We start from the raw sequence: 20,632 nt of genomic DNA, 5'->3' as shown, positions 1-20,632 counted from the left end.
AACAATATATATTTAATGTAAAATATACAATGTATTATAAAACTATTTTAATATGAGAACTAAAAGAAAATTTAAAAACTCAATATATCTGAAAAAAATTTCAATCATATGAATAGAAAATGAGAAAAAATAATTTGTTTTGAAATTTTAGTCGAAAAATATTTAATTACATTGATACAAATGCATTCTCATGAAATGTGATTTCCATTCAAAGACTGTTCCTTCAAAAACTGCGAGAGTTTTATTCTCTATATATCTGCACCATCACTGAGAGCCAAAGAAGTTGAGCTTGGTGACTCTATGGCACTGGTACATTTGCAACAAAGTGGTTCTATAGAGAGTTATCTAGGACTTGAATAAATTAAAATCAGAAAATATGCTAAACAACAAAGTATCTGCATATCTTTTAAGAAGCAGTCCTATACTGGTAAAGAAATGAACCAGATGATGTATAAGTCTATCTAGTCCATCCAGTCCATCCCTAATTTATCATTTTAGTTCCACAGCCTAAAAAGCTATGATAGAAAGAGGGGTCCAGCCCTGACACCTGTGTTCCATGATTTTGGCAAAATATTGTGATAGATCCTTTAGTAGTCATACAGTCTTTGATGCCTATGCTGCACTTCTACACTGTTTAAAATATGAACTTGTCCCTGTATCTATTCCTGTATTTGCAAAACCATAATTCTCAAAAGGAAGGATAAACATTTGTGAACAAACATTTTGGTTATGTAGAAACTGTACTGAATACTGCCTAATAACCTGATCTAGATGTACAAAACTGGGCATAAAAACAGGAAAAAAATGCTTTTGAGGAATCTAGCCCTATCTATTTTTAATGCCAGTTCTCTTTATACTTTTCTCTGTAGTCATGGTCATTAGAAGTGACTGAATCAAGAGGAAAATAATAAAATAACCAAAGCTTTGCCCATCTTTCATGTTGAACATCACAAAAAATCACTTCAGCTTTAAAGAAGAGTTTGGCTATCTTTAAAAAAATAAAGAAAGAACATGCTCGCCATGTCTCAGTGCGTCCCACAACAGTTGCAGGTTTTTTTCTCCATAAACACAGCCTGGACAAAAATTGGAATAGTGAAAATATCTTGGATTAAATACCACTTGTAACAGAGGAATACTTCAGCTCTACGTGCTGGGTGCTTATGCAAACTGAGCTGAAGCCCCAAGCCTTGGGATGGAGGGTTGTTGCTAAGAGTTGTAATATATTTTAAAATTTTTCATGCAAATGTAATTCACAACATCCCATTCTATTTCACTGATAATTTAAGTCTCATTGCACAGTCTGGTGTTTATTATTACATCAAGATAGTCTTTTTTCAGGTTCAGGCTTTAGCAGATAACAGAATGATAAATGCAGTAAATACAAATTTGCAGGTATTTGAAAAAAAATAGAGTCATGTAAACAAGTAAATGAAAACATCCCAAAATGCATATGATTATTAAACCATAGAAGCTACATATAGATGTTTTGAAGTTGCCAGAACTTTGATATTTACTCAACAGTTTAGCTATATGTAGGCTTATTTTTTCTAGCTAGATCTTTGTGCATTTAAAAATACTATCAGATAACTTTTCCAGACTGGTAAAATTGCTAGAGTCTTTTGCTGCTGTCTTTACATAATAATTTTTCATGTTAATATTGTCATGTATTTGTTAAAATGGTTCCTTTTTAATATGCAAAAACTAAACTATATCTAACACCTTATCAGTTCTGATAGATTATTATAGGAATAAGTAAAACATATACATGATTATAAAATACCCTTGGGGTTATTACCTAGATATATGATTTAGAACAAGGAAGTGTTGCCTTGCAAGATGCAGCTTGACTTTAATCAGGCCTTGCAGAGGGACAGGGTTTGTATTCAGATCTGATTTCAAGACAAGGGTTTAATTTCATTAAAATTCTACTTTAAAAGACATTTTCTTTAAATACTAAGGAAAAAAAGATGTGATAAAATCACTGACTTGTATGCCTTGTCCATGAACCAAACCTTTCACATTAAAAAAAAAAAATCTCAATTTTTAATTTGAATTACATTTCTGCATGCGTGTATGTGTTTACATACAGAAAAGGCATGTGATTCCAGACCCCCAAAGCACAAGCTATTGCCAAATTTACAAAGTCCTAAGAAAGAGGATTCATATGGTGCAAAGAACATTCTGACAGAACATCAGAAATGGTGGGTCAGCGTTAAAAATTATTGTGTAAGTACTTAAACTTGAAAATGCTTAACACTTTGCATTTGTTTATAATGAACCATTCCTTGTATGCACTAGGATAAACACAAGAGCTGTAAGCATTCCAAATCAAAATAATGGGCTTACAATGGCCACGAGATATTTGCAACAATTTTCTTTGATGATTGCATGGAAAGGTGCTCAGAAAATTCACTATACTTACGTCCAGTAAGCTATGGGCACTGTCGCTACTCTCTTTGTTTGTTCTACACATGGCCTGGTAGTCATAAAGTGTAATTCTACAGAGAAGAACAGAAAACTGCTTGACTAAAAGAAGAAAACACAGGGGTATAAAAATGATGATATGGAATAGTCAGCCCACAAAGTAGACAGGAAAATAAAAATTGTAACACCATCAGGGAAAAGAGGGAAAGGGATCATTAAAACACAGGTTACACATAGGAGAATAAAGGTAAGAAACACTGTGAAAACTTTGTAAGGATTTTATCAGACTACAGAACAAAGCAAAAGTGTAACTGGGAGAAACCAGGGAAGATACACATACAGTGTAACACACAATGATATAAACAATGCAAGGAGGAGGAGAAAACACATACAACATGATGCTTAAACAATTGGTTCTGGACTGAGATCAGCACATTTAGCCCCAGAAAGTGAAAGAACCTATGCATTTGAGGGGCTTCTCACAACGGACCACTCCTGAACTCCAGTAAAGGCAAAAAGACACTCCTACAGTTCTCAGTGCACAAAACTGCACTGAGATTTGTAAAAACATGGTGTTACTTCCAAGGAAGAGAGAGGTGAAATTTCAGTGTATTCACAGTACAGATAATTGAAGCAGGATGGGTTTACTTTTGCTTCTTTTCATGAGGGCAAAATATTCCATGTCAAGTACCTGTTGTAATCAACATATGCTAGAAGCCTCCTCAGATGCATAGTAAACAGGGAAATTTCTTTCTGCTTGTGATTTTACTCAGCATTGATACACTTCAGACATCTACATGTAAAATCCAGAACTCAGAGATAGTATATGGAATTGTGATTATTTCTCTAAATCTGTCTGTCCATAGAACGATTAATCAACTATATCCATCCACATAAAAAGCATGTTAACATCTATAGCAGATGTAAAGAATCTTTAGCTGATAAGTTGCAACAAGCATAAATATATGAAAGTTACTAGTATTATTTCTACATATCCATTTGACTTTTGCATCATCAGAGGGACAAAGGAACACAATTGGATGTAGACGGTTATAGATGTATGAGACGGGACTTCAACATTTTGCAATGTGTGCCTTGCTTCTAAGTGAAGAGGAAAGGAGAGCACACAAATTCGGCTACGGAAAGGATGTCCCAGAAGCTGCCAAAAACAGGTCATGAAATGCATTCAGCATCACCATGAGGCATTCTGCACTGCATGCCATGAAACGTTGCAACCTGTACCAATAAAATGTCGTAATCCATTGTGGTAGAGACGGTATATAATTTTTCTGATCTAATTTTGTGACAGCAACCATGACTAAAAGCTTCTTTATTATGTCTATATTTTCTTTTTGGCTTATGGGCAAAATATCTAATACATTGGATCTCGCAGCTTCAACTAAACATTTAGTACATGGTCATACTGCTTACATTAGTAATTTTGTCTTATATTCAGAATCGAAATGGCTAGGAAGCCATTGTTTTGTGGACTGGCAGAGAGAGGCACATGGTAGACAAACGCATAACTAGAGACCTAAACATGGGTGTAAGTTGAACACTGACCATATTTGGCAGAATCACGCCCACAGCCAGATCCGCGCACACAGATCTGCCAAGACAAACAGAGCAGTACATGGTGTAAGCTGTGCTGCCTGTGTGGCATGCAGTAATACACCACTTTCCTTAGCTTTTTTTTTTTCCTTTATTTTTTTCCCCCCTTTAACCATGGTCAGAATCCAGCCCCAGTAAGGTAATCTCTACAGCTCAGCCTTTCCAGTCTTTGTTGGCTTGACTATTTTATTCCCCTAGAACCAAGGACCATGTTGCATGTCCACTTGGACCTCCTAGTGATGGTGACAAGTGAAAACACAGACAAGGGCAGCTTAGAGATGTTACTGTGCTCTCTGCAGAGTAGTCAAGGAATTCTATATGAATGAAATGGTCCCATCCTGCTTCATTCAAAACTTAGTGTTACAAGTAGAATAGCATTCAGTTTTGTCTTCATTCTTTGTAAATGGTTCTTCAATATAATAAGTTTGGTGACCGTTTGTTTGGTGTTTCAAAGTGCAACCAGTTTCTCAGCCTTCAGTTTTGTACACCATGCTTGGTCAATCTGTGGACTTCATTATTCTGTTAAGAAGTATTAATCAAATACTGTTATAATGTGTCATGTGGAACATCTCTTAATTTGACCTTCACTTTAAATATTGGAAAAAGCCTTCCCCCCCTCAATATTTGTACTTGTATTACATTTCTTATGTAATTATTACATTGTAATAGATGTAATAGTTTCTTTAAACTCTCTATAAAAAAAATCATTAAAAGATTGAAATATGTACTCACACAAATAATCAGAAATATAATTAATACTGTGGCCCAACATGCTCAATTATATGTTTTGTAGATTGTCTTATTGTATTGTAGGGAGTATACAACAATCTAAGATTGTATTACAAGCAAAAGGAACAAAAATGTTAAAATGTATGTAGCTAAAAAAACTTTCATTTATCAGGGAAAGAAATACTAAACTTTGGAGTGATGGCAGCGGGGAAGAGTTGTAATGAATAATGTCAAAATCATTGTGGAACACTGCAAAATTGTTTGGAAATGCTTGAATATCATCTGTGGGTGATACAATGAGTTTAGTTCTAGTAAATATATTTGAAGGTGTTTGCAGTGTGAAGATTCTGGTTCAGGGACAAACTAGAAAACAGATAGTGTATCAAGGTTACAAAAAAATAAAGGGGCAAATCCTTAGAAAGGTACATGGCAGACACAGATTTCTTAACAAAAGCCTGGAATTAGTTCTGGTTTTTTGAACAATGTATTCCCCATCTCAGTAAATTTCAAAGTGGGCAGGTTCAACACTATCTGAAGGTTTCTAAAGATGATTCAAACAACTATAACACAGGATGTGCAAAATATCCAGTGAAAGCATTATTGTCAAATGATCTTAAAAGATCTGATTCTTCCACACTAAAAACAAACAGGAATTTTGCAATACACTTCAAAGATCAGTGACTGAAGCCCATAACCACGTTGAAATCTGAACACTGCAATATACGGAATCAATTCCGGACCCTCTGTCACTATGAATACTATTAAAGCTCAGTATAAATTGGTTCCAAGGCATTCACAAATCCAAATCCAGTTTTGTTTTGTTTCTATTCTTGTAAATGTAAGAGAAAGGTAAAAGCCTTCCAGCCCTATTCCTTATAAAGGCTACTATAGTGTTTGTAGTCAAAACAGTGGCCTAAGGCACTGTGGTGCTTCTGTGTTCAGATGTCATTTCCAGAGTGTAATTTTATTGCTAATGTCTTTCTAAGATTTTAGAAAATAAGCTTTCTTCTCACTCAGGCAGACCTAACTCACTGTTGCAGAAAGAAATGCTTCCAGATTGCCCTTCTGAAATGATTGTATTTCAGTTTTCAATAACTGTTTGCAGCTAACCGTACCCTGTTCAACTATAGTTAGCAAACATAATTGCCTGCTTCCCACGATCTAATTTTAAGTCCATCTAGATGCCCAAGTCCATGCTACGTATTACAGCAGCTCACAGGAGAGCTTTACTGTTGCTACAGATAACGTGCTTGAGACTTCCTGACATCACCATGCTGTTAACTGCACATATTTCCACACCTGGTCACTGAAGCCTACAGAGCAATTGTTTCAACATCTGTCATAGCACAAACACAGACTATGTGCAATCATCTTTAACTAATGGAAAATAACTTACCAAAACCTAAATGTGCACCTCCATTGCATATTATTTCAGAGGGCAAATACATTTTAGTGAAAACCTTTTTATTGCCAATTTCCTGATATAGAAAACTCCAGTCTTGTACTTTGCAATGTATTTACAATTTAGTAGGAATCTGGTTCACGAAAATTAAACTTCTAAGACCTACCAGCAGCACAAGCTATATTAACAAATGTACTCTATTGCTTTCAGCTAGATTTTCAGCACACCTATGGGTTTCTACTTGGTAGTGTAAAACACCATCACTGACAACTGTAACAGCTGAAAGATCTTCAATACATAAAATTTCAAATGTGTTGTCACCAGTTCAACATTTGGGGGTTTCATATAATATGTAGGAATAATAAGCTTCTTAATATGGAAGTAAATATCAAATCCATTACAACAAAAAAAAAAAAAAAAAAGAGGAAGAAGTGCTCCAAAACATCAAGCATAGGAAGTCAATAATACAGGAAGCCCTAATTATTGACACCAAGCTTTACTCAGAAGTCTACGTAAAAATTAATGGTGACTACAGCTCACTTCTTGTGGAAAGATATTCATTAACTCAGACCCAGGATAAGCAGCCTGTCTGGCATTCTCGCAAAGAGGGGAAGGGGGGACAGTATTGCATGGTATGAAGAGTCGACTAGTTTCTAAAGTCTAGAGAGGGTCCTTGTGGGGTGGTTGCAGGACACTGTAAGAAATCCTGTACTGTTGCTGTTCTGGCTCTCCCACCTTCATTGACAGACAGATATTAGTGTCCAGAAGCTGTCAGACTAATACCTTTCACCACCAAGAAAATCAACGAAAAGCATAAAAATAAATTACAGCATTTTGACAAAATAAACTTGTCATCACATATTTTTGCCTTTATTGTTCAGCTATTCCCAATTGCCAAGGTGCTCCAAAGCATTACATGTAAAAAACTACAACTCAACCTGTACTTCCAGGATACAGAATGACAACTCCTTTACATAGCACACATGCCTGGGTTTCTCCTTAGGTGGGTTAAGACGATACCCATATACTAACACACCACATGAAATCAGTGGTAATATTTACAGAGATATAAACTCTAACTATGCCCAAACTCAGTTTTAAGACACTAATTTTAGTTGTCACATGGACAAAATGAGCAGAAAACATGCCGCACAGCAGTGCGGGAGTTACAGAGCACAGGTACCAGATGCACATCTGGTAAATGCAAAAAAAAAAAAAAAAAAAAAAAAAAACCGAAAACAGGGTAATGACAAGAGGGAAGTGACAGATATTATGTGGTTCTTTTCTACCTACTTGTAAACCTGTACTAGACAGTCTGCTATATTGTTGCCTTTCTGACAGCTACTTCTTTGTTGAAAATGGAATGTCACTCTTCAGGGCAGTACAATTATATATTATTCATTTAAAAATTGAAGATTAACGGTGCAGGCCTCAAATATGCTCTGCAGTGCACATGGCAGCTAATATAGAAGATGATTATTGAAAATAGTCTGCTCATTTTCTTACCTTGAATGTCTTCTGCCTGCCCATACAAAAAATGCCTATTCATCTACCTGACTCTTTTTTTTGGTGGTATTTATGCCATAAACATAGGGTATTTACTTTTTCCTTTACTAAATAAATAATCACTAAAGATAGGGGAATTCTTCACAATATGAGAACTGCTACATTGTAGAACTGCTTCATCACAGTTGCATTTGTCCAATAACAAATCCACTAACTCCAATTTGAATTATTGCTTCAGTCTATCACTGATCTTCTCCAAAATATACATCTACATTCAGAAACATTGCCAAATGAACAGAAGGTCAAACAAACGACTGTCAAAATCCACAAGAAAATAAACACAATTTTAAAATATGCGTCCATTTAACACCACCAAAAATTCAAGAATATCTTATTAAAAGGAATGTTTAAATAAGAAAGAGTGGCCTAAACTAAACAGAAGAATATCCTTCATTTGGAGGCTGTGCCACCTCAGTGGAAATTAGTACCCTGTTGGTGAGCAACTAGTTACTGTCTTTGTGTTGGCTTTAAAAATGTTCTGCTCTTTGCAAGCAGCTTAGTAGAGTTCTGAATTTTTGTACAATCTTATAATCTGGAGGGAAAACACTTGTTATGTTTGGCTTATAAAGCAAATCAAGACAGAGAGATGAAAGTCTGGCTCTATGTGCATGCATTTGGAGAACACAGGTGAAGGATTTGGACTGTACTGTGCCATAAGGGCACAGACAATATGCATTATTCACTAAGAAGCGTGTGAGTAAAGACAAAGGAACAGAGCAAGGAAAACGAGAGAGGCTCTCAAAGCAACAAGAACTTATTAGAGCGAGCCTTAGGATCTGGGAAAGCTGGAATTCAGAGGGGCACCATTTCAGTCACGTATCCTGACAACATGATGAAATACCAAAGCATAGATTCTTCTTCAGAGGCCAAGAGGATGCCTGGTGGAAACAGGACTGTTAAGAGGAAATGATGCTGCTTCCATATTTGTCTTATAGAATTACTTAGTTTTCCTCCTACTGGAAAGGATGCCAGTGTTTTGAAGACAAGAGATTTAATTTTCTCTTACAGATTTATTAAGTTAATTTCTTTGAGGATCTCATTGCTCCAATAGCCCCTAATTTTTCTGATGTTAGTGTGGTTTTTTTAGATTTGCTTTTAGATTTTTAGATGCTTTGAGCAGTTGAATCTATTTTTTCACTGTTTTTATGAAAACAAAGTGCTGAGGAAACTATAAAGAAACTTTTTTCTATGTTAAGTGAAGCAGATACTTTTCCACAAGCACATCCTAATTTATTTAATAAGACATTTAAATTACATTTAAATTATTTAACTGTGTGCAATGTTCAGGGTATAAGATAAACATCGTTCTACTAAATGAAATCACAGAACAAGTCACGTTGCTGTGGAGGCACTGATATAATTTTTCTCCCTAAATATAAAACCCATAAACTAAGAAAATATACATAGATACATATGTAGATATTATTCAAAAGAAGTACTGAGTTTAAAGAAATTGAGGAGGGAAGGAGGTATTTAAGTTCACTTTAAAAAATAAACAGCGAACACAAAAATTGAATTTCATCCTGCTGCAGGTTGAGAAGAAATATAGTCAGCAGCAGACAACCCCCTTCTGTTTAACACTTCCAGCTCAATCCTAAAAAGAACTTCTATGTCCCTCCAAATTAGTGGTAGCTGAGGGAACGCACAAAGGTTTAGTTCATTCCTTTTGTGGACAGAGAGACCAAAAGCTGGTGTGAATCAGCCAGGTGGTAGCACATATCTGCCCTGCCACTCAGATTACTGGTGCAAGAGGAAGAAAGTACTCCCATCCCCACGGTTACTGCGGACATCAGTAAATTCTTCTGCAGTGAAGATCAGGCACTGTACAACCTTCTTCTTCTAAACTAAATGAAAAAGGAGCAAGACCAGATCAAACAGGTCAAGCTATATAATTCACCTGCTGGACAGTAAATGCCATATAAGAAGCAAATTGCAAGAAAGAATGGCACTGGATATTATCAGGATAAAAGGCTAAAGAACAGAGCTTGCTCTGATTTTGTCTCTGTGGTAAAAGCAGTAATGACAAGTATAAAGCACGGAATATCTTTATTGTTGTGCTCTCAGGGAAATAATACAGGTAATAGTTTTTGCCACTGCATTATTCAGAGCTTTTTTCCCTTATTTCTTATTCCATATAAAATAAATATTGGAAAACCAAAACACAACCCCACCCAAACAAATTAGTAATCTTAAAAATATGGTAAATGTGTCTGACTATTTTTCATGAGAGCCAGCAAAGATTTCTTCTTCATATTGCTGGAATAATTTATTTTAAAGGCCTCATCTAGCACAGCTCAAAGACAGTTCTGGGTTTTTTTTGTTGCTGCACACAGCTATCTGCTGTACATCAGGAAAAGCAGATGGCTCATTTAGTGCAATTACACCACTTTGATTCTCTCCCATTTTTAATTGATTGGCAATGGCCATTTTATTGTATTTAAATAATCAGCTCATGTGTTTACATTTTCTTTAGAATGTAGCTCAGTTCACTAAGCTAGTGGCTTCATTATCTGTAACTCCCTTGGAGCTGGAGACCAGCAAAATCATAAGCCAATGATCCCTGCCAAACTGGCGCCCACCCCAGTTTAGATGGAATACTCAAGCAATGCAGTCTTTGTTTCCTCAATGGTGGTGCCTACTATCATCGATTGTTCAGTAAATAATCTGTTTGAAATGCTTTGCTAGGCAGGAGAAAACAAATTGGGACAAATTAAAGCATTATCGCTTGATTTTGACTGTATGTTTTTGTTTGCATTAAACGCTTCATCTCTTGTATAAACAGATCTTTTCATCGTAGAACCCAGTCTATAAATATGTATTACTTCACTTCCTTTTACAGCATATGTTAAGAATGTAGTGCTAAACACAAAAAGGTTGCCACCCTCAGAAAAACAGGATTTGGGATGATTCAGTGAGTGCTAGATCTCTCCATTTCAGGCCAGTCATTTACTGGGAGCGGTATTCAGCTATAATGCGCAGAGGCAGCACGGAAAGCTTTCTGCCTTTAAGAGAGCTGGTTTACCAAGGAAGCACACAAACCATCTGTTTTGAGAGCCTCTGTATACACCCTCACACGTAATAACTAAATTCAGTGGTTGATGGGATCAGTGATGTGTCTTTTTTTTATACTAGAAATGCACAGGAAATTAAAAGGGAAAAGTATAATATATATGGCCAACAATTCTCTCATGCTGTAAGAGGACAAAGGGGTAAGGAACAGTTCTTAGACCATGTGAAAGCCATGAAGACTCCAGTGTTGAGCTACAGGTTAAAGGACAAAGTTCTTCCTTACTTTCCCAGAATGCATAATATATTTCAAAGGACAACACATAAAATCACTATTAGTTTTTATTGTCATCATGATAGTGAGACTAGGTTGATAGTCACAACAATGTTCAAAGGTGAGTTAGCATGTGAATGGAAAGGAATTACTGGCAGAACACTCCTCCCCTTTAAATGCAGGGCATTTTGCATTGCCTAGTTTGAGCAATCTCCAACTTTTTACAGGTCAAAATGTTTACTGTTGCATCGATTATTTTCTTCAGACCCATTTAAAACTGTTCAGTAGTAGATATGGCCCAATCCCTTTTCCGCTTGAGCACAGCGGGAACAGGAGAGGCACACAGTTCTAGCACCATAGTCAAATAAACTGGTTTTTTAACAAGAAACTCTTATTGGCTGTCTCCAATACTCTTAACATTCAACATGCATGGCATCAAGTTACACTCAGATCATGTGGAAAAGAGGTATAAATAAGAATCCAGCCATGCTGCCAGTCTTGGACTTCTTTTATATGACTTTGGGTTTGTTTTATTTCATTTTTTTACAACATTTTTAAAAGATAGAAAGTTAATTCTTACCTCTTAAAGGAGCCCATTGTTAGTAACTTGTTCATCACAGCCCCTTCAACCTCCCCAAAAAAGTAACCAGTCTGTAAGGGGAAAATGCAAGAGATTACCAGAAATGTAGATAAATGCAAAACAACACTGGATGCAATTCAAGCTGGCATACTCTAGGATCTGACAAGGGTGGCTTTGACAGTTACATAGAAAGGTTTTCAGGACTACTGCTACATAAAAGCTGAAGAGGGCTTCACAGTCATGGCATGTTATAGGGATTACATTATTACCCCTGAGCAGATGTGAGAGCTTAAACAATATATTGAGGTACATTATATAACATCTAATATCAGAAATAAAAGCCATCCAAACCTAAAGCTTGTAAAGAAAACACACTAATCTGATCACAAACCCTTCTGATTAAAATGTTACTCAAAAAAGATATAAACAGGTTGTGAGAGGATTTTATAAACAGTCATTAAAAAGCATTGTTTATAATTCCTGCATGACCTGTTTAAGGAGCTGGAACAGTACGTTTCATCAATCCTATAAATTTTAACTCCATTCAGAGTCATTTCGTACTTAAAACCACTCAGCCTGATGAATTACTCATTTTGTCCCTGTTCAGTAGATGTGGACTAATAAAAATAAATCTCTGTTGAGAAAACAAATATTCATGTTATGAATTTGGTATGTAATATGGAAGTGACTCCATCATCCACAGCCACTCATATGACAGTGGAAAATCTTGCATGTATGGCATTTTTCTAGTTTGGGAAGACATTTTTTATTTTAGACCCTCAACTCCCAGAAGGACTGGATATGTTCTCTGCATTGTTTAAAGGGAGAAATCCCACAATTTATGGGGGGGAAAGGGCACTACACTCTCAAATTGCATGGATTCCATAGGTTTTGTATGAACTAAACCCCAATTCCATTACAAGGAACTTAGCTGACCTCAAGTATGCACCTGGGAGTTTGCAGGCTAAAAAGTTACAGCCCTAGCCAAAAAAAAAAAAAAGCATTCCTCCACCTAAAAGCAAGTGTTGCCATTTATTTTTTTTTACTCAGGGGAAACTTGGAACATTTTCCAAAACATGCGGGTGTGTAAAGTCTCCTAGAAACAAGAGGAGCACTTGTAGCTTATATGACTAAAAATACTAGCTTCAATAGCCCTAGCTGACTGATGAAGAAAGATTATCCTAACTATTGGAGAGGCAGCCGATGTCAAAAAGCCCAAATCATAAATGACTAGTATAACCTTAGACAGTAATAAAACTGATTTATCAAGTTGTGCTTCAGCCTTATAAAGACATTTCAGTGACAGTTCTCTCCACAAAAGCTCCATTTGTAAATGCTAGTTCTCCCCTAAAGCAGTAACACCCAGATTATCATTATTTTTTAAAACATTAGGATTTAGTTGCAATTCAGATGAAGAATCGCACTGCCACCGAACAAGATTCTTCGATCAGTTCAGGTCATTTTTGGAAAGTCCATAGAAAAACAGTGCTGAAGCAACACCAGACAGGTCAGTAACTGATAATGCGTCATCCCACTTCCCTACCCCTTCTCTATCCATGATAAATATAGAGTGTATACACACATACACATATAAAAATAAACATATACTACTGTAATTATCATATTCTTACTATAAACATAGAGACAACTTTACCGTCCATTTTAGGCTTAGATCTGTTGTAACTAAAGACTAGGTCATAATACATTTCTAGGCTAGTTCTGGTCCAACAGTTGTCCACACTATAGTCCTCACAGGAATATGTAATGGGCTAGTATCAGGTAACCTACCAAAGGAAAAATCTTTTCCGAATCATATTTATTGGCCATAGCCAACTGTCAACTAGCAAATCAGTTACACAAGTCACAATTAAGTAGCTGTGAATAATAACAACAGAGGGAATAATGAGACAAAAATGTTTTAAATGTATCAAGATTATTCTACAATGAGTGTTTTTAAGTAATTGCTCAACTAAGTAGAAAATACAGATTTGATAGATAGATACAAGTGAAAAAAACTCAAACAGCTAACATAATGCAGTTAATATTTAAGCAATGTTACATTTTTAGTCCATATTATTTTTTGGGTACATCCTAGAATTATATTCAGAACATGCTTGACATTCTAAATGGATGGAAGCAATAAATTTAATAAAGTAAAACAAATTAATCAGTATCAGTGCTCAGTTTTGCATATAAGAATACATATCATGAAGAATGACTATTGCATGACACAGTGCAGTATGCTTAACAGTTAATGCCCTAGTACATTCAAAAGATAATAGTTTCACAACAATTGTATTTCCTATGTTTATTACGTGCTAATAGACTTTTCAAGGTCTCAACCAAAATGGAGCAAGGGAGAGAGGGATCATAAGGAAACATGCAATTACTTTTGCGCTATGCAAAGGTGAAAAATATCTGTATCTTTTTACTTTCAGAAGTGTCAGATTTAAGGTTGCAATAACTCAAGCTTTTAATTTAAAAGCAAACTTATTTTTTTGCCATTCACTTCGAGGTTTTTTATCTCCTCTCCAGTCACTCTTCCAAGTCACCCAGAGCTCTTTCCAATAGCTGTTTCTCAGCAACCAACATAGTCATGACAAATCTAATTCACCTGAGGGCTAAGGAGGAGTGTCAATATTCCTACACACAACCCCAACACATAAAAGAAATGCAACTTCAGACAATTCTGACATAATTGCAGCACCATCCCAGCAGTTTTCAGGCAAAAGTTAATGAGAATGGCGATGGTTCCTTCATAACGTTTGCAGAATTGAGCGATTATACATTCATTTTCAATAATTTTCCATGAAGACAAAGCAAATTAATGTTTTGAATGATCTTCTCATTAATCATAATCCTTGTCCTCTCTTGTGATGCTGAGTACTTAGATTTAATCCTTCAAAGACTGTAATCCATTTCAGAAAACAAACTCCTCAGCTAACAGCTCTCTAAAATTTCATTATCTGAAGTTTGAATTTAAAAGCTCTGTGTCCCCAGCACCCTCCCTCCCTCCCCAACCTTTCCATGTGTCAAAAATGCCACAGAGAACCTTTTTTTTTTCTTGGGGCAAAAATGTCTTATGGAAGACAGACACTTCTACAGCAAAAAAGCCTTTTAAGAGAACATTTATATGTTTAAGAGCAGACCCAGCCTCAATGGGAGACAGAAACTGAGCTCCTGTGAGAAACAACTTACTTTCTTTGTTGAAGGATTTTTTTTAACTTTATGTTACTAATTCCTTAAGATTTTAAGATAGTGGCCTATTTAAAAAACAAGTAGTTTTATATGAATGTGTTACATGAGAAGATTGAATAAAAATCTTTCCCTTACCTGTCTATAGTCTTCAGACACTAAAATAAACCCATTGTTATCTATTAGGTAACAGTTGATTGCCTGAAAAATAATAAAATACAATTTTAATTTTTGATTTTAGGATACAGCAATAAGTTAATGACTTACTTCACTCTAATTCCAAGTGACTTCTAAATGGGTAAAGCCTTCAGGTTGTTATAACAGTTTACATAACTTGCAAGTGAATGTAGTCTCAACTTACAGGATGTTATCTGATTTCATTTTTATGCATTTGTTTCATGGAAAACAAAACAAAGATATGTACAGAAAGGGACGATATAAAATAATTATAAACAAACATAAAAAGAACAAGGTCAGTGTTTTTATAATCCATTGTTATAAGTTTTCCTTATTACTAAGTTTGCAAAGGCATAGAACTTTGTTGCTCCTCGTGGCTTCTCCTGTGTTTGGAGAAAAACATCAGCACAATGTCATTACCCTAATGATGTATTAATGAAATCACAGTGTCAGCCTGGAGGACCAACAGGGGACCAGGTAATATTTTTTAATTTGTTCATTGGGGGATGGGACCAGAAACTTCTGTAAAAGAGGCCCCACAGGTCTCCTAAAGCTTTTCAAATTGTGTTTTTAATTGGGAGCTGGATTTAGAGGTAGGACTGTTAGCTTTTCGTAGGTCAGATGTATAAACTGTATAAAACAAGGTAAACCCAAATCAGTGCTTCCCTCCATACATGCATGCACTATTTTAACCTCAAGTGAATTACTTGCTACAGGCAAAGTTTTAATTACTGCACTTCAGAGTTTAAACATAAGGTTCAGCTCAAACCTTGATATAACTCAGTTTCTTTTCAGTATTGCCAAACACCTACCTCAGAGTCAAATCTTTGATGTATTTCTATTGTTGGTCTAAATCAGCAAACATTTTACCATTGTTTCTTGAATTTTCTGTGACATTTGTGTAAAAAAAAATGTAGGATGGTTTCCAATTTAGGAATCATTTTAATTCAAAACCTTTCCTGCTGCAAGAGGGCTGCACAGATACATGATAAAATACGGTTTCTGCTACACTCTGCACATCCAGCAAAATCTCTCTGCTGTTTTAGAGAGGAAAGCAGTTCCCTGCAGTAGTAGTTGTGCAAGATGTGAAAATGCAGTCTGATTTTTCAAGAGATGCTTAGATGTGTCTGATTCTCATTCTGGCCACATATTAGTACTGGTCTGTGGGGCTGAACAAGAGGAGAGATTTGCAGATATGCTGGCTTGAAGTTTAGTTTTTAAAAAAGCAAAGAAGCCCAAATCAGGCAAAAGTTTGGAATGAACGTCATTCCCTAATGCAAATGCAGGATATTCATTCTAATAGGGGAATCTAAGCTACAGACACCCCCAGTGACAGAACACCTGTCAAAAAGGAAGTTGAAACAACTCATTTCCAACCCCTGACCTGCTAGAAAGCCAAAAATTGGCAAATGCAATGTGAAAAGCTGATGATGCTGGCAAAGAATCGAGTAGAGCTAATGCATTCAGAAGAGGCAGCTACTTAACCTCAATGGTGTGTGAAGGGTGGAATTTCAGAAGTAGAGTGTAACACCGGAACAGTGCTCTCCCCAAAGTCAATCATAAACCTCCCACTAACTTTATTAGGAGAGGAGCTAAGTCAACAGAGAGCTCTTTTGAGGATACATATTTGCAGTCCTCATGCATGAAAGATTAATGTAAAGATAGTGCTTTAGAAACAATATTTCTCCACAGTATAGAAAATAAATAAAAGTAGTTATACTGGACAAGAAAGAGCGTAGGCTTAATTTCATAGTTTGTAGATTATACAGAGTTGGGAAAACACTGGCTCAATTCAAGAATTAGTGGCCATGTCTCAAATCTCTGAGCCACAATCATTCACTAGCATTGTTCAGAATTTAAAGAGATACTCATGTTTTAGCATTATTTTTGGAAACAGGCATAACGCAGTAAGCGGAATCTATATCTTTTTGCAGGAATGTGAAGATAAGAGCATTTCTATTTCAATCCATTTCAGACACATTAACAAGGGAAAAATATTCATTCAGGACCATTCATTTACCTGCTTGCTGGCAAGATAAATAACTTTCAATATTCAGCACTACATTAAAGAAACAGTTGGTAACCGAAATATAGCTCTGACAAAGGAGAGCGGGGTGCATTTACTTTTCCAATACATTAGCAAATCTCAAACAGAAGATTTCAGATACAAGATTAATGCATGGGACAATAGTATTTTCTTGGACTAGAGCTGTATGAAAAAGGTTTAATTCACAATGTTTCACAGGTATCGGAAGTGAACTATGCACAGGTTTGCCCAAAGGTTCAAGTTCAGTGAACTTCAGGTTTCAAGGGGAACATTCCATAGACGGAGAGTCCCTAAGCTTGTAAAATAGAGCAGGCATGAAGTCCAGAATAAACACAGCAAGAATGTTGACTGAGGTCTGAGAACACATTTGAATTAGAGTAACTTTGATCAAGTTCAAGTCCTCTATGTATTTTTCACAGCTCCAATATACAATAACAGTAGTGGAATGTAATATGGGTTAAGAAACCAAAAACGAAAGAGAAAGAAAAGAGAACATTAAAATAAAGTGTGAGACATCAGGAAAACAAGAAGAAACAAGCAAATTCAAAGCTCTCAAAAAAAAAGAAAAAAAGGATTTTTAATTAATTGGATGTCTGTATTTTAGAATCAAAAGTATCACAGAAGCTCATCAACTAATTGTCTGTATGACTTGTGCCACTCTATTTGCATTAATGTCTTAATATTCTTTTTAAAGCTTTACTTTATACCATGACTGTTCAGCAGATATTTTCTTGCCATTGAGAAAAGACAGCTGTGAAAGTTAACAGACTCAACAGAGGAGCTGTGATATTTGATTGAGTCCTATCAAGAGTGTATTTTGTCCTTAAAAAAAGTTTGGAATCCTAAATCAACCAAAGTTCACACTGTTACTAAATTTCTCCATATGCTTACATGGCTCCTGTTGGTGGTCAAGTGAAAGTAGCTGAAAAGACTTTAAACTGTTTGTGTTTACTTTGCATATGGATGTAATAGCAAAAGAAGTTCTGTGTGAATATTTAGCAAAGTATATGACTATTCGTATTAACTGCCAATGCGATAAAAAAGAAAAGAGTAGATTGTTTCTGGCTGTGCCCTCTTGTAATCTTTATCAGTGTGTACTTGCTTCTTAGCACGGACAGACCAAAATCACGTTTGCAGTTAACGATGATATACTTGTTTTGATGAAGTAGTTGGACAGTTTGCAGCAGGAGCATGTTTTACACAAGAAATTATGTAATATTACTATTCTATCACAAAGGCTATCGCAAATGAAGGTAGTAATCTCTGCCTAGTTTTTAATCCCAAAAGCATGGTGGTTTAGGCTAAACAAGGAGGAGATTTTATACAGCACTCTAACTTTACCCAGACTACCTGCAGTTATACTTCTCAGGCTGGTTGGCTAGGACTGGAAAGCCATTGATGAAAATATTCAAAGCTGCTGGAAACAATTCAAGGTAAAGCTTGCACATTAATCCTCTAGCAAGCTACAACAAAGCAAGGCCACAACAGGTAGGTAATTAACAGTTCTACAGACTTTTCTTTTCAATAAATGTCTGACCACTCTTAGGAGAATGGGGTAATAAACACTGTGAGCTCACCTTAAAATTGGTTAATATGCAAATGACAGCCTGGAATTTGGGCTAAGTAAGCACTTTCACCCACACCTGGGTGGAATCTGCTTTATTTTTCATTACTCCATGTTTGGAAAAGTTTACTTAATGATTAAAATGACGCAAGCTTTAAATGGAAGAATCTGTAAGTTGTTATAGCTAGAAATGCAAAAGATATGTTGACTCATATGGTCCATTTCATTGCCAAAGATGGCATGATCATCAGGGCTTTGTGCTTTGGCTTACCGCAAATTTTATTTTCTGTTATTTATTGCTATCTCTATCCTCTAACTGTTAGATCCCAGGGTCCAAGTAGACGAATTATAGTTTGTTGTAAGTTTTGCTGCGTTGGTGTGCTGAAGATGTTAGTGTGCCACACTTATAACTGCTCATCTTTTAAGTTTTGCCTTTCTCCCTGGAATGGTTTTTGTGATCTGAATCTCATGTTAAGCAAACATGTATTTTACAAAATTTTTTTATCACTGCACCTATGTCCTGGACTCACTTTTCAATAACACACATTTCAACGTCACAGTATATGAGGTTGTGAAGTATCATCCTAGAAGTGAGATTGCTAAGATTGATGATGTACCTTTTAAAACTTTTCTAAATTAATTTACATAAAAATAATAAAAAAAATTAAAATAACATTTTTTGCCTTAAACAACTAAATATCCAATACAATAATGGCACATGTTAGAAAGCACTCCTCAAACACATTTGTGAACTCGTTTTTACCGTGGTTATTTAAAGTTTTGAATTACCTATCCTCAGGAAAGCCCAACTCTGCTAACTTTCGTTACAGGAAACATCACACACTACTTTATGTAACCATCCTTGTTAATTTTTTTATGTCCTGAACAGCCCTGAACAAACTTAGTGCTACACAAGACAGAGCACACTCCAGATGAATTAACTATTGTATAGGCAGGAATACAGTCAGGGCAGCAGTTCAGGTGGTGGAAGATGTGGAGATTTCATTGGAAATATATTAACACAGGACAAGCAGCAGCTCCGTGATAAGAAGTGAGAGTCTATTTCAAATGCTGGGACAGTCAGAAAAAGACCTGTAAGGCAAGACTATAAGAAAGCTAAGAAGAGAGAGCAAAGAAAGAGAAAATACTTATAAAATACTGCAAATAATACATGTGGGTTTCTATTGTAAAAAGCAGTGACACAAACTTGTAAGAACTTGAAGATATTCAGAAGAAAGGGCTTCAGAGCAAAAAAGATGAGAAGGCACTGTTTAAACACGAGAGTTTGCAATGGTGGGGGTAACTGCTCAGTTTTTCATGGTTTGCTGCGAGTACCATATGTTGCGCTTTGTTGAAAAGGGTGTAAAAACTAATACTGCACTGACTGCTGACTCTTGGCCATACAGATAGCAGCCTTCCTGAAAACAACTAAGTGTGTATAAAAAAACTGAATAAAACTGTATAAAAACTTTATAACTGTATAAAAAATATCATCCTACTTTAAAAGAGATTGCAAAAACATTGCATTAACATCAATTACAGAGCTAAACAGGCTCTTGCCTTTTATGTATGTCTTGCAATAGCTCTTTTGGCCACTGTATGAAAAGTGTCATACAAATACAGCCTGCAGCTTTTATTTCCAGATGTATGAATTTACATTTTTTCATACTTAAATTCACATAGCTTGGTTCAAGCACAGTTTATCAGGTGAACCAGATCTCCTCCCACCATTCACTCAGTTTAGAGATAACACACAGATGTTATCAGTAATTGCTTTTTCTTCCAAATCACTAACTGTACATGATACAATTATCTCAAACTCAACTCTGATTTTCTAGAATCTTGTATGCCTAATTCCTCCCTGTATATCAATACAGTCTGTGCTTCATTAACCACTTCTTAATTCATTTAACCTGTGATACATTGGTTGCTTAACCAAAACATCCTATGGTATAATATCAAATGCTTTGCAGAAATCTATGCGTAAGATATTAAAAATATTATTTTTATCTTAACAAATTAAACTACATAAAAAGCTACTTCAGTGAGTTCATTAA

The 20,632-nt window shown here is 35.7% G+C and overlaps 1 protein-coding gene across 1 annotated transcript in view; it reads right to left on the bottom strand.

The window, feature by feature from the left end:
• Window positions 1-20,632, bottom strand: part of CACNA2D3 (calcium voltage-gated channel auxiliary subunit alpha2delta 3) — a 460,953-nt gene that overhangs the window by 25,609 nt on the left and 414,712 nt on the right. Inside the window, exons 30-32 of the mRNA XM_068408846.1 lie at window positions 14,926-14,988; window positions 11,593-11,663; window positions 2,423-2,498 (exon numbers count right to left, since the gene is read on the bottom strand). Of these exons, the coding sequence (XP_068264947.1) occupies window positions 2,423-2,498; window positions 11,593-11,663; window positions 14,926-14,988 (210 nt within the window). The remainder of the gene's footprint in view (window positions 1-2,422; window positions 2,499-11,592; window positions 11,664-14,925; window positions 14,989-20,632) is intronic.

Source organism: Nyctibius grandis, chromosome 10 (genome assembly GCF_013368605.1).
Source record: "Nyctibius grandis isolate bNycGra1 chromosome 10, bNycGra1.pri, whole genome shotgun sequence".
Lineage (NCBI taxonomy): Eukaryota > Metazoa > Chordata > Aves > Nyctibiiformes > Nyctibiidae > Nyctibius > Nyctibius grandis.
This window is presented reverse-complemented; position numbering and strand designations above follow the sequence as displayed.